Raw genomic sequence first — 15,256 nt, forward strand, 5'->3', positions numbered from 1 at the left:
CACAACAAAAAGAAACTTACTGCAGATTGGTGACTCATCTGCTCCATCAGGACAGTCTCTTTGGCCATCGCACACCTTGTCCAAGTCAATACACACCTGGTCGGTAGGGCAAAGCCACTGTCCAGAGGGGCAGCTGAAGGGAGGCGTCGGACAGTTCTGTTCATCACTCATGTCCCGACAATCATTTTCTCCGTCGCACAACCAGCTCGTTGGGATGCACATTTTATTGGTGCACTGGAAGTAGTTGGACCTGCAGGTGACAGCAGGGCATGTGTTGTGTTCATCAGACCCATCCTCGCAGTCTGGATGGCCATCACACTCCCATTCGTCTGGTATGCAAAAACCATCGGCCTGGCACTGAAACTCATCGTCGTGGCAAAGGCCTGGTCCTGGAGTGGCTGCAGGTCCCCAAAGCAGAAAGTTAGAATCTGAGCATTAATCCCCAGTATAGCTGATTTAATTAATGAACAGTGTTCGTCAGAAATTTGCATCCGGTTGTCATAGAAATGAATGCCATTCGTTTTAAGCTTCCAATATATTTTAGCTATACATTTTTTTTTTATAAAGGTTGGACAAGCTGTCCATGACTTGGGAACCATCTTCGTCAAGGAAAACGGCAGTACAATACTGCTATACAAAAAATAATCTCAAACATTAAAAAAATCAAAGGTTTGAATTTTACTATATTGCCAAAACGTAAGAGGGTCTAGTACATGTATAAATGTCTTCTAACAAGTTGCATAGAAATTTAACTTTTTTTAGCTAGTTATCAGCTTGAACCTTGATGGTCAATTGGCTCTTCCTGATCTTTATTACAACTTTTTTTTTGCCGACCATGATAGTTTGAGTCAGATGGTTGACAGTTGGACACAACCAGGTGTTTCAGGAGAACATGGCCACAATATTTTATAAAGGCTTTTTTAATGCCCTTCTGAAAGGCCTTACCTCAATTTTAAATCTTGAAAATGTATGGCGCTCTTCAGTAACCTATGCCATTTAGTTATAGTCAAATATCCAGCTACAAAGCCAGTGTCTTGTTTATAGCTATAAAAGATCTCTAACTAATCCAAGATTAGTAGATATATATGTTATTGGTTTCATCTCATAAGCATAAATCTGAACTGGTGTAAATCAGAGGTTCACTCAGTCAATTGATTTTATCTGTTGTATTACCATTTCAACCTAGAAGAACAAACAGATGCATCTAAATTATATGACATTCATGCCAATGAGGGAACATCTGACCATCAACGAATCTGTATGTATGCTTTTTTAGTTAACATACGACAGCCTTGTTCATCTGAATGGTCCCTGCAGTCGGACACGCCATCACAACGATAATAGGAGCTGATACACTGGTCCCCGCTGGCACAGGCAAACTCATAGGACTGGCAGGAGAACTCTGTAAGGAATCGGGCAGGGGAGAAGTGAGACAGGGAAAATCTAAGAAACACCAGAAGCTACCTTTTCTTGAAATTAAAACATTAAAAAAACAGATGCGTACCACAGTTCTTTTCATCTGAGCCATCCAAGCAGTCCTGGTCTCCATCACACACATAATAGCTACTGAGACAGCGGTGGTCCGGGCACAAGAAGAAGCCAGGAGGGCATGAGCTGATGGTAGACCCTTAAAGAAAGACAAAGCTCTTCATTTAACAGACCTAAATGTCATATACAAGTGTGCAAACTTTCAAAGGATCACAGAACTAGGCGTAGATAAAAACATACCGCAGTTTTGCTCATCTGAGCCATCGCCGCAGTCATTGTCACCATCACACACCCAGTTTTTGGAAATGCACTTGTCATTATCACAGGTGAAGTAGGAAGCTGAACAGGTGGTCGGGACACGAGTGGGACAGTCTGTTTCATCTGAACCATCACCACAGTCGTCGAAGCCGTCACAGCGCCAGCTGGAGTATATGCAGTGCTTGTTGTCACAGGTGAAAGCATACGGAGAGCAGGTCCCACCTGGTAAGAATGCATGGGGCTTAAAGTTTATTTATTTCAAGTACACATTTAGATGTAGCATATAGTTGCTCCCAATTTACCTGTGTCAGTACAGTTGGCCTCATCAGTTTTATCTACACAGTCAAAAATGCCATCGCAGCGGTAAGAGTTGGGCCTGCAGCGTCCTTCATCGCACTCAAAGGAATAGTCTCCACAGGTCTCAGGTGGAGGGACAGAATCGTCCTTGATGCAATCCCTCTGATTGGCATCAAGTTTCATACCGTATGGACAGCCACACACCCGGGTGAAAGAGGGAGTTGGGAAACAGAAGTGACTGCAGAGTCCATTTGGTACTGTATTGCAGCGGCTTTTGTAGGCTGAAGGAGCGAGAACAAATAGAAGGTAAACAGGTGTCTCTCTTGGTAATATATTCAATTTAAGCTTCTTAACAGAATATTACAGTGCTTCGCTTTGTGTGAACTTACTGCTGTGGAGGTCAGCTGTGTAGGCCTTGAGGTTCATTATTCCGGTGACTCCTTGTCTGATCATAATGCTTCCACCTGCATCCCTTTTCCTCATCTCAAATATTGCTCTAGTCCTTGTATCAGATATATAGAGATAATCTACAGGACAGAAAAGATATGTCAGTTTTTTTTACTTGCTATCACTGTAAAACACCCTATTCCTGTTAGCAAGAAAGCAACAATGATACATATATATATATATATATATATATATATATATATATATATATATATATATATATATATATATATATATATATATATATATATATATATATATATTATATTTTTATATATATTTACAATAAGATCAGGCTACTATGAAGATCAATTGGTAAATAGGTTACATTTTCACATCAGGAAGTATATCTCAAGGACTTAATTTCTGAGTCTTTTTAATTGCAGCATACGGTTGTATTTGTTACACCATGAACCATATTTTAAAAAACATTTTCTTGCAGTTTATAAGATCACCTGAATAAACTGTCAAAGAGTACGGCTGGGTGATCTGCCCGATGCTGGTAAATGTCTGTCTGTCAGTTCCTTCAATGCTGATGTGGCCAACCTGATCGAGGAGGGAATCCACCCAGTACAACCTGTCCATTCTGAAAACAGAAACCACAGCTAAGCCCTTGGTGACATTAGTGATTGCATGCAAGTATGGCAGGTCTTATTCACCCTATTTGAGAAGAAATAGCTGGAGGTGACCAGATAAACAAAATATATTATTGGTGTCTTACACATAATCAAGAGCGAGTCCATAAGGGCTCCCCAGTGTTGTGTTAACCAGAGGAATGGCATTGCTACCATCAGGGTAGGCTCTCATTATGACTGCCGGACGATACCAGTCAGACCAGAACAAATATCTGTGGGAAAACATTTGATTAAGCAATAAAAGGACAGGAAAAGAAAAATTGTTGTCTGTCAGAATAGATCAAGAGAATCGGTGTAAATCATTTTCTTTTTTTAAATCTTGCTGTATTCTGATGAGATTTGGGGTCTGGCCAGGGTTTTACAATGCAGGAACATTTTTTGGTCTAAACCATGTTTATGTGTTTTTTTCTGATAAGAGGTCAATCTCAGCACCAGTGTTTAGTTTCCTGGTTTACTGATGTATTTTGCAGCCTTTAGCTGTTTTTTTCCCAGGATTTCCCTGAATTTTCCTCCAACAATATTCCCTGTGTAACTCTAAACTGCTTTGCTGTCCTAACTAAAGAATCTCCAGAGCTGCACGCTTTCAACCTCATGTAAAGCAGGGGTGGACAAATCCAGTCCTAGAGGTCCAGAATCCTCTGGCATAAATGTGTTCTTGGTCCAACACCCAATCAAATACTTGATAATCAGGACTCTGCAGAAATTGTCTACATACTGAAGAGGTAATTTAGGCATTGATTCAGGTGTATTGGACCGAGGACACATCTTAAAGGTACAGAATGCTCAATGACTAGAGTTCCCACCGCTGATGTGTGGCTTTAAATATGAGTAGCACAGAAAGCATCAGAAGTGAGGAACTTCATACAAAATGTACCCACCAAACAAAAATTGGTTAAAGAGACATTGAAAACACAACAGGATTTACGTCCAAACGACGTCTATATTTGGTTGAAAAGTGAAAAGCCACAGTTTTCAGATCATAGACAAGATCAAACCCAGTTTGCAACGTCTTTTCAATGTCTATTATTGGACTGAAGTAGGACAGACCGACCAAACACAACCAATTTTCAACAACTATTTCTGGACTAAATTTAAGACTATGAAGGACCGACTAGATTTAGGATGAAAACCATCAAAATGACATCTGCTATTTGGGTGGTTCCTACTATATGAATTTGTATTTTTATGAATAAATTTGTTAAAACTATTCTTCAGTAATGTTCTTCATCGTTTGAAGCACTCACCCAGCACTTGGATGCATTGCAATACCCTTTGGATATCTCAGCCCGGTAACAATGTCCCTTCTAGACTTGTCTGTGATTCTGAAGGCCACCACTGCCCTGTACGTTGATGTGGTCCAGAACAAAACCTTGGAGGTCCAGTCATAAGCCATCGCATCAACAGATCCCACTCTGTATCCAGTCAAAATCTGCTGAACTGATGGTATTAAAAGTCTATGAGTATAAGGAAGGCACCAAAACACTAACAAGATTTGCGCAACACAACATATCTCATAAACTTACCAGTGCCATTGAGGTTTGACTTGTAAACGAGTCCTTTGGCCCTGTCGTTGTAAAACACGGCCTCCTCACTGCCATCAAATTCCACGGCGGAGCCAGAAAAGGAGGATGCTAATCCATTCAGAGGAAGAGTGATGTCCTCCTGGAGAGATAAATTCAGAGGGATTCCACGTATGGCCAAAGAGGAGGCCACCAACAAGAAGTCCTTAACCTCTGTAGAAAGAGAAAGGCTGTGGTTAAATTTTTTTTAATTAAGGAAGCATCCACTGATGATGCCAGCTTTTCTTTTTTTCTTGTTTCTAGCTTCTCATTTAACAGCAGTTTCATTTTCCCTAAATGACTTATGCGCTTTCTGTACCAAAAATGCAAAAATGTTTTGTTGTTGTTGTTACACAAAGAAGGGACAGATAACATTCTAGGCTAACAAAACAAAAATCCCCTTCAATTATGAACATTAAATAATTGGAGAAATTTGGAAGTTATTTATTTAAATTTTCTCTTGCAGTTTCATCGTTGAATAAGCAAAACCTGAAAGATTTTGGGAAATCAGGGGTAAGAGAAACCAGAAACTCACTAAAGCAGGTTTGACGGTCAGCCTGCAGATCATAACCATAGCGACACTTGCATCGGAAACCCAAACCATCATTATCTGTGCGGTGACTTAATATGCAAATATGCTGGCAACCCCCGTTGTTTCTACCGCATGGGTTCATCACTGCAACAAAAGATATATTGGATCATTGTTAGTCACCTTTCATCATCGGACTGTCGGTTTCCTGTATCGCATGTTATAACATGAACATATATGAATGTGTATCTTCTCACCGAGAGGCTGCATGACAGGGTGTGAAATGTCAACGTGTCCTGGCCGATTGGCTGTACGATAGAGGAGGGTTGGATTGCTGCCATTGAACCGATTGGATCTGATCACCCCCATCTTGCTCCAGTCAGTAAAGAAGACATGGTTTTCAAACACAGTCATCCCAAAGGGATGTGGAGACTGTGTTGCACCATTGAGGACCATTTTCCTGAAAAAGAATAAACATTTTAGGAGTTAGATCAAGAACAAAACAGGCAGATTGGCTCCCCCCTAAGATTGTAACAAAAGCAAACGAACAAACAAACCCTACCTGTCCAGACCACTGTATGTGACAGTCTCCACTGTGTCAAAGTGGCTGTCAGACCAGTAGACCCTCTTTGTTATAATGTCAAGAGTGAGGGCAGTGGGTGTGCCAAGCCCTTTTTTGACGAGCTCGAAGCGATTACTGCCATCCATGAAGGCACGCTCGAGCTTGGTTTTCTCCTGGCTGAGACCTTTGTCTGTGAAAAACATGTAGCTGCAAATCGAAGAAAACAACAAATACATCAAGGTATCTCATGGGGCAAGACATCAAGAAATAAGATGATACGACTAATTAGCAGAGATGGGAAGTAACGAAGTACAAATACTTCATTACTGTACTCAAGTAGATTTTTCTGATATTTTTACTTTACTCTACTACTTATTTTTATGGCGACTTTTTACTTCTACTCCTTACATTTTTACACAAATATCTGTACTTTCTACTCCTTACATTTAAAAAAATTGGCTCGTTACTTTAGTTTTGAATCATTTCAATGGAGTTACCGTTATTATTTTTCACGTCATCAATACCAAATTCAATCTAATTGGATGGGATTCTACGTTGCATTTGACGCACCACTACAAGATGAATCGACAGATTCGGCGGTATTCATTGGCGGCAAATCATTGCAGCTTGGTGGCGGTGGCGTTAGCATAGTAGCATGGACGACGAGATGATTGAAAATGAACACAGCGGAGATCTAGTCCTATTGGCAGACATCCATTTAAAATGTAGGCAACGGCATGAAAAAAGTGGTTTCTACTTTTACTTTTATACTTTAAGTAAATTTACAAGCCTGTACTTTGTTACTTTTACTCAAGTAAAGAAGTTAAATCAGTACTTCCACTTTTACCAGAGTATTTTTTAACACAGGTATCTGTACTTTTACTCAAGTACGGAAAGTGAGTACTTTTGCCATCTCTGCTAATTAGTGGATTCTTATCTTTGCAAATCCCCTTCATTGTATCTTTATAAATTCCCCAAAATAGCCACGAGCCTCAGCTTCAACCCAACGATGAATGTGGTTTTATTTGACTAAAGCATTTCAGCTCACCCCATTGTTGGATCCAGGGCGAGTCCATGAGGAGTCTCCAGGTTTTCAGCCACCAACGTGACTCGGTTGTCTCCATCAAAGTCGCATGCATCAATTCTCTCCAGAGTGCCATCCAAGACATAAAGTTTTAAGTTGATCCAGTCCACTGCAAGATTTTGGACATTTGGGACTGCAGTGGTTAGAATTTCCTTGATGTTTCCCCCATCATAGCTAGCTGAATAAACCTAGAAAAGGATTTGAAGTTAAAGCTCTGCACATATGAACCTTATATTTGCAGTCATCTAAACGGAGTTGAAGATGAACCTACAGACCTTTTTGGTTGTTGTATCACTCCAGAAAACTAAATTACTTCGATAGTTGTAGGCCACCCCAACAGCATAACCTCTGCCCTGTGCTGGCACCAGAGTTCTGGCAAAGCGTCCATGAACATCAGCCATCATCACATCACCCCCGTTGGTAAAAATGAGCTGTGGCAGCCCAGCTAAAAGCATACAAACAATCATAAGGGGGCATTTTAAACATTTTCGTCAGCAAAAATTGCTTCCAGCTGAAAATAAAAGGCGTAATAGGTACACCGGCTTAACTGTTGATAAGCATAGTAAAGGATGTATGATGCTAAAGGCCTTTGAATCTCTTTCTAACCTCTTGGAACTTCATTCGCAGAGTGCAGTACAACAAATTTACAACTTGTTGTCATTGGATCTTGAGTTTATGGTCTAAAACAGTGTTTTTCAACCCTGGTCCTCAAGGCACCCTACCCTGCATGTTTTAGATGTTTCCCAGCTTTCACACACCTGTTATCAATTGATAGCAGATTATCAGGCTTTGCTGAACTGCAGTCATCTGAATCAGGTGTGCTGAAGATCAGAAACATCCAAAACATGCAGAGCAGTGTGCCTTGAGGACCAGGGTTGAAAAACACTGGTCTAAAACATATGTTTTATAAAAACCTTTGATCTGATGTTGATGTACCTGAGACATTGGCTTTACAGAGGTGACCCTGTTCTAAGAAGTATCCATCTGCACAGCTACAGTGGTGTGTCCCAGGACGGTCCTCGCAGAGCTGGTCACAGATCCCCCAGATCTCACAATCATTATAATCTGTGGAGGGGAGCACGCATATTAAATGTTTAACTCATTAAGGATTGATAGAGAGGATCTATAACCAGGGAACTGTGAAATTAAGGCTGTAAATTTAACTGTTTAATGCTGACTCATGGGTTAAATGAACAGACCAAAGCAGAATAGGTTTTCTGTGTTATCAGGGGTGCATTGATTGATTAATTTCTTCTTTAGAGTGGTGGAATCTACACATATAAATAAGACATGTGACTCACCTTCACAGGAACGGCTGTCATTTGCTACTATAAATCCTTCAGGACAGTAACATGCACCACCCTGAGGAGAAGGGTGGCAGAGATACTCGCAGCTCAGTGCAGAGCATCGGTCCAGCCCTGAGAATAAAAAAGAAACAGGTCCACATTATGTCCAAATCTAGTTCTGGCTACTGTTTCCTTTTATAGGTCCGTTATCAACAGGAAGAAGATAACAGAGAACATTATCACAAGAACGTCAGCATAACCAGAATTATTGTCAGAATTTACAGAGAACTGCAAACCAACAAATGTTAATCTTAAACTGAGAGTGTGTAAATGCAGGGAATATAAGAGGATAGTTGTGATTACATTATGATCTTACAAAATGATAGGTTATGAGTTTAGTATGCCATGTTTAAAACCTCAGCACCTGGGTTTACCACCAAAGGAATGTGCTGAATCTGTACAACATTCTCACGAATGGATGGATGGATGAATGAATAAAGCTTTTAAAGAGTGGATTGGAAAGTAAAGTCTGGAATTACACATTGCTAATCATTTATTTTTTTAACACTTACCTTAATTTTAAATCATATTGTATTATCTTAATATTTTTCTATGGTTTATCAGACTGCATAGGAATCCTGAGTGTATTGTCAGTATTTTTTTATTTATTATTTTTTTTTACTATCTCCATTCCTAAACGTACCACACGTTTGCTCCGCTGTAGTGTTGGTCTCATCTGTTCCTCCAGGACAGTCTGGTTGACCATCACACACTTGATTGAATGGTATGCATGCTGTTGATCCTGGGCAACCCCACTCACCAGGGTAACAGTCTCGTGAGTCACTATCTGAAAGCCCAAAAACCTTACATAAGTACAGATATATGAGGAAAAAGTAGCGTAGAGTAAAAGCTACATTTTACTTAATGTTAGTGTTGCGCCGATACCCTTTTTTGACCCCTATACCGATACCCGATATCTGGCTTTGCAGTATCGGCCGATACCATTAACATACCGATACCATCTGTTTGAAATTGATGTGTTTGTGTGTATATATGAAGAACTGCATACTGCTTGGATGTAAAATAATTGCCATCATGGCTTTGTCAAGCTGCTGCCTACCTTTGTGAAGCCGGAAAAAGACTTATACAAAGTGAATCCAGTAGAACTTTTTATTGCCTACCTGGAATGGTTGAAAATAGTTGAATAAACTTTTGGCTCTCAAACAAATCAGTATCTGCGAGTACCAGCAAATAGGGCACCGATACCACCATTTTAGTGCAGTATCGGTATCAGTGCAACAATACTTAATGTAAGATCAAACTATCAGCTGTTAAACTATTTAACCATGGGTTATAACTGTTATATTGCAAGATTCTTACATTGGAACAATTTTTTTATTTAATTAAAGGACAATTGCATTAATGTTATTAAAATTATCAAAATGATTTGCTGTAGTTCAAGTTTTGAAATGAAAAAAAAAGATCAACTGTATTTTTTAAATAATTACTCAATATTGTATACAAGAGTTCTCCTGTCTTTAATAAAAGAAAGGAAAGGTATTCCAGTGTTTTTGACGACTGCCTGTACACTTCAGAAACTACTTTGCCGAGGGAGATCGAACATGGACAGTTTGTTTTAAAATTATGGCACATTTATTAAAGAACACCATTTGAGACTCAGCAAAATACCTTGGATTAAGATAATGAATATTCCAAAAACTATGTTTGACAGAATTTCATAACCAGAGGCATATTCTATTTACCTCTGCATTAATAATTTAAGGTTATTTAGGTAGGGGGGGTGGTTTAAAGGTATTTCTGAATAGTTTAATCCTGCAATAATCTACTCAGAAGTGTTTTGAGTACAATGCTATGTTCAAAAGAGTCAGTAAAGCCCAAATGGAAGTCAAGATGCTTCTCACCACATCCCCTCTCATCACTGAAATCTCCACAGTCGTTAAACTTGTCGCACACCCAGTTCTGAGGAATGCAGCGGCCACTGGAACAAGTGAACTGGTTTCCACTGCAGCTTTGGTATTCTGCAATTTGGAGATGTTTAACAGGTTTCAGTGGGTTGATTGGCAAATGTTGCTATTTCTTATATTTAAAAATGTTAATTACCACAGCCTTGCTCATCGCTGTCATCCCCACAGTCATTCCAGTGGTCACACACAAACGGTATTGGGATACAAAAGCCGTTTGCACACTCAAACTGGTGGAGTGGACAGTGTTCAGTGGCTGAAAAAGCAAATGTAGAGAGCCTTTTAATAACAGATTAAACTACTATTTAACTTATTAAACATTATAAACATCAGATAAATGGTGCACATATAGATAGGTTTTCCTTAAGTTCATCCTTGAGTAATATTAGGACTTCTTTGAGCATTTTTAGAACCAAGCCCAGTTCATAATGACTTGGCACACAGAATTTATTGCTTCCTTGGTTTCCCCAAAGCTATTCAGACTCTTTAATATGTTCTGTACTAAATATTTTACAGGTGAAAAGAATCAAACCATCTTGTTTTAATACGCCTTAGTGCCAACCCAAGGGAAAAGTAAAGTAATCCGGTGCTTTGGGATTTATGGGGTCTCCCATGAATGCTGAAATATTAATGCAGATCAATGTCTCTGATTTAATTTGACGGATAAGCATAAAAAAACAACTAATAATGTCCTTTATTTTCTGCTTAAAGGAAATGTCATGATTACTGCATAAAAATGCATCAATAATCCTCATTCTTTGACTGGCAATTACAATCTGATTTTAAGAATTTAGTATTTTGTTGTTTGAGCTTTTTTCTTCACAAATATATCTCAATAAAAGATGACCAATTATCTGACATTGTCCCAAATTCCACTAAAAAGATTTGTCCTAAAATAAGTTAGTGGTGTTTATCATATAACCTATAGACAGGCCTAGTTCTACTTTAAAGGTAATGTTTTTGTGTTTGGTCTAGTCCTGTGTGGCTAAACTATTGAGTTCCTTCAAAGGGTTTCATGTCTAATCCATCTATCTGTAGCCTATCAAAAAATAGAATGGTGCTGATTTTAGTCTACGCACTGCAGTTGGTCTCATCTGATCCGTCTCTGCAGTCCTGTAGTCCATTGCAGTGCTGTGAGTTATTGTAACAGGCTCCATTAGCACATGTCTTCTGGGTGCATTGTGGATAATCTGTAAAAAATAAATAAATAAATAAATAAATAAGAGCCTAAGCCTGGGAAAATGTTAAAAATAAAATAAGTGTGAGACATCACTAGAAAGCAAATGATTACAGTGGGATAAATGGTAAAGATGGAAGGCCTACCGCAGTTCCTCTCATCAGAGTTGTCCACACAGTCTGTCACATGGTCACATCTGTATTTGCTGGGGATGCACTGACCCTCCTGGCAGGTGAATTGGTCTGGATTACAGGTGCGTCCACCTGAAAAAGTGCAAGGTCAACTGTGTTCTGACTGAATTAGGTCTTCATCAGCAACAAATGATTTATAGTTTATCATGAAACCTCTGTCATACTATGAATAATGCCTCCAGTCTTTTTTAATCAAAAATGATATACAAATATAAAAAAGATAAGTATTATCTCCTAAAACTTATGATACTTTTTCTCTTTATTTTTCTATGTTCTTAACAGGTCCAGACATTTGCTGGGGCTTTGAGTTTTTCATCTGTTAATTGCTTTTACCTAAATTCAGACTGTGCCAAAAATTGAACAGTAAGCTGATGGGGCCACCTAGTGGGTTTAATCCTGCATGGCTGCAAACCTTTTCTCAAGCTTCTTACTACTCCAGTAAAAGTTTGCATTGTATCATATGTAATTTCTATCAGTTATATGTGTTCACCTTGAAACAGCAGGAACAAAACCTGAAATGTCTGCTTGAAAATAAAGGCTAAAGAGATTATCTTTACCACAGGTCCTTTGCTCATCAGATCCATCGACGCAGTCTTCTTCCCCGTCACAGACAAATCCCAGTGAGATGCATTCACCACTTGTCACACACCTGAATTCCTGCGAGCTGCATGATGGAGGTGCTGCAGCAAGAAAAGAAAACAGGTGAACTGTTTTCCCCCACAACTTCCTTCATTGCTTGTTTGCTTTTGCGCATGTCTTCTCTTTCCTTGCAGCTTGTCAGCCATCCAAGTTTGGAAATCCTGAATGCTTAAATGGAAGGTAACTGAACTTCTTTCATAGAAAAATTAAGGCCAAAAAAAGAAGTCCACATACCTTCTATTTACACACTAGGAATGCTCCTCCGTTGTGTTAAAGAAGAAAAAAATGATATTCATATTGAAATTCCTGAATGAAACCAAAAGTTGGACTTACGGCAGTTCAGCTCATCAGAGTCATCTGTGCAGTCTTTCGTTCCATCACATCTCCATTCTATATTGATGCATTGGCCATTGGTGCATTGAAACTCGTTACTGGCACAACTTGCTGCAGAGAACACACAGAATCCGATATGAAAGCATGGGGTGTTACATTCATCAACACATTTTCAGTGTAAACATGTGTTATAATCTGGTACCATTTAATTAGTTCATCAAAAAGCTTTGTTTAAACTGATCAGAAAGTGTGAAACATTTATTTAGCAAAATGTAAGATGTCGATTCATCGCATTTTGAATAGGGGAAATGGGGAAAGACTTTAGGCATAGCATCTCCTTGCCTCTTTAGGCAAGTATTTTTATGAGATTAAATTATGCAAAAGCCTAAAGGATGAGAAACAAATAATACTACGAACAATCTGCTTTGTTCATCATTTCTGTTAAACCTTTGTTTTATTATGTTGGTTCTGTGCCAGTTTGCATTGAGTGGCAATCCAAAAGCTGAAGTTTGAAGACACAGACACACCTGAAAATCTTGCTTTACTACTATTTTTATGACATTTAATTAAAATTTTTGAAGTCAGTGTCACTTTGATGAGAATAAAAACACATTTTACTGTTTCTTTGACAAATGAATGACCATGTTTATGGGAGCTGTTTACGCTCCATGTGCAGCATCTGAACCTGAAAGCATGTGATCTGGCCTTTAAAGAAAAGTTAAATTTTCACCACAAAAGACAAGCAACTCGTGATTATTTTTTTTTTCTTATGCCCCACTGTCATTTTAAATCAATTAATAGTGTGAGAATTTGCAGAATGTTATTAATTTTTCTATCAGATCGGAGTTAAAATCAGCTGTTTATAGAAATTTGGCAATGTAATTAGATTAACTGAAAATGATTACCGGTATATCTTCAAAATGAAAATATTTATTTTGTGATAAGAAAGGTTTTGTATGGACAATGAAACATTTGATTTTTTTTGCATAACTCTGATATAGAGAGAAAATAGTAAAAACAAAAACAGCTTTTATTGTTATATTTCAAGAATTAAATAACTGACATAAATGATGCTATTTACAAATCTTGATCTAATTCTTATTATAGTGGGATTGGAATGAAGAAGACTGATGACGGGTCCTGCATGATAGCTTGTAACTTAAAATGATATTTGTTAAGAATTAGAGCAACAGAAATTATTGAACTGCATACAATTTGATTATATTGCATACATATATTTAAAGCATTGTTTATATTACATCTTTTGAGTTTTATAAAACAACAAAGACGACATAATTTTCAAATATGAAACTATTTCAGAAAGATTTTTCACATATTTGTATAATAAGCATCCAAACATTCTAGTAGTCTAGTAAAATAATGTAAATATGCTATTGAAAATGAATAAATTGACAATTTTGTTGACAATCGCTTCAAGTTATTCTTTTACTTGATCTAGATATGCTTGAAACTGTACAACAAATTTTGAGTTGAAAATATATTTACCTTGAACGAGTTGAATTCCTTGTGACAGCAGAAGAAGAGACAGAAGATGAAGACCTTTCAGGTCCATCATCAAAGGCTCAGTTTTCCTCGCCGTTGCTCCTGTGTTTCACTACTAAGGTGTTAGTTCGTCCAAATATCTGTACTCATGCTTAGCCTGCAACCATGACTCTCTGAGGGCAAATGATCTGGAGTGAGGTGATGACTCTCAGATTGAGATGTAAAAGCCTGAGCAGGCAGCAGATTGGTAATGTGACTTTGGATTTTATGGCTCTTTACTTAACATAAACTTCATCTAAGATTAACTTTTACCTGCAGATATGTTGTCTACGCTAGCAAAAAAGAAAAGGCAACTTGTCATCTTTTTGTAACACTGTGGCAGGAAGTTTGCAACACTGAACTAGTCATTTTACTTAAGTTTATTCATATCTTTTGAGATAGATACGATCAGATATTTCCTGATCATTTCATCCTCATGTTGAATTCACTTTTTTATTTTCATACATCATACATTGATGCTTTATAGTTATGAAATCCAGCATAGGAGTTTCATATCATTTCCATTGGTATCCCTTAGAAGAATCCCTGAGCAGCATGTAAAGTACCCAGAACATTCAGGTGTAAAAAATGGAAACTGTTCCTAAATAAAGATGTGTTGAAAGCACCTAAAAGTCTAAAAACATAGACCAGAATTTATTATCGCTCATATATTATAACGGGGTTACAAAATGCTTCCCAATTGCTCATTAACCACCCTGTTGGCTATTATGTTACATCACTGCCACTAAGCTAAAATCAGTGTCTTTGAAGCCTAAACAAGCTGAACACATGACTTGATGTAACTGTACCTAAAATGTGAATTATTTACGATTCACAGTAATATTGCAGAAGAAAGATAAAGGCTGGGTGGCAGACTGAGTCCCTTCCTCTTTTTAAAACAAATTCTTTTTAGGTTTTACCAGAAAGTCTTCACTGGATCTGAGCTGGAATTAAGCAGAGTCATTTTAACAATGTAATATTTAAATGGTTTGAGCTAAAACATTTTGTGGAATACTTGATATTTGTATAATAAACCTTATTGGATATTATTTGGGTAGTAAAATCTTATACAAAGGACACGGAAAGGGAGGTGAGAAAGAAAGAGAGGGATAAAAACTAAGGGCAGAGAGGGAGGGAGACAGAGACAGGAAAGAGTGCATGAAAATAGAGAAAATAAATCAAAACAGCAAAAATAGACTATGTTAGAGTTATTGAATGACAATTATAAAATTAATATGTGTCAATTG

General features: G+C 38.0%; 1 protein-coding gene across 1 annotated transcript in view; it reads right to left on the minus strand.

Moving 5' to 3' along the window:
* lrp2b (low density lipoprotein receptor-related protein 2b) overlaps positions 1-14,170 on the minus strand; it is a 52,124-nt gene extending 37,954 nt beyond the window's left edge. Inside the window, exons 1-25 of the mRNA XM_038298833.1 lie at positions 13,974-14,170; positions 12,468-12,578; positions 12,053-12,175; positions 11,451-11,567; positions 11,207-11,317; positions 10,267-10,383; positions 10,068-10,184; positions 8,849-8,992; positions 8,161-8,277; positions 7,796-7,924; positions 7,135-7,304; positions 6,824-7,047; positions 5,776-5,982; positions 5,471-5,673; positions 5,220-5,360; positions 4,649-4,858; positions 4,370-4,562; positions 3,212-3,337; positions 2,946-3,076; positions 2,433-2,570; positions 2,049-2,324; positions 1,729-1,968; positions 1,505-1,627; positions 1,286-1,402; positions 21-398 (exon numbers count right to left, since the gene is read on the minus strand). Of these exons, the coding sequence (XP_038154761.1) occupies positions 21-398; positions 1,286-1,402; positions 1,505-1,627; positions 1,729-1,968; positions 2,049-2,324; positions 2,433-2,570; positions 2,946-3,076; positions 3,212-3,337; positions 4,370-4,562; positions 4,649-4,858; positions 5,220-5,360; positions 5,471-5,673; positions 5,776-5,982; positions 6,824-7,047; positions 7,135-7,304; positions 7,796-7,924; positions 8,161-8,277; positions 8,849-8,992; positions 10,068-10,184; positions 10,267-10,383; positions 11,207-11,317; positions 11,451-11,567; positions 12,053-12,175; positions 12,468-12,578; positions 13,974-14,043 (4,033 nt within the window). The 5' untranslated portion in view covers positions 14,044-14,170. The remainder of the gene's footprint in view (positions 1-20; positions 399-1,285; positions 1,403-1,504; positions 1,628-1,728; positions 1,969-2,048; positions 2,325-2,432; positions 2,571-2,945; positions 3,077-3,211; positions 3,338-4,369; positions 4,563-4,648; positions 4,859-5,219; positions 5,361-5,470; positions 5,674-5,775; positions 5,983-6,823; positions 7,048-7,134; positions 7,305-7,795; positions 7,925-8,160; positions 8,278-8,848; positions 8,993-10,067; positions 10,185-10,266; positions 10,384-11,206; positions 11,318-11,450; positions 11,568-12,052; positions 12,176-12,467; positions 12,579-13,973) is intronic.
* Between the last annotated feature and the right edge of the window lie 1,086 nt (positions 14,171-15,256).

This window comes from Cyprinodon tularosa, unplaced genomic scaffold (assembly GCF_016077235.1).
Source record: "Cyprinodon tularosa strain WSP-4 unplaced genomic scaffold, ASM1607723v1 ctg416, whole genome shotgun sequence".
Classification (NCBI taxonomy): domain Eukaryota; kingdom Metazoa; phylum Chordata; class Actinopteri; order Cyprinodontiformes; family Cyprinodontidae; genus Cyprinodon; species Cyprinodon tularosa.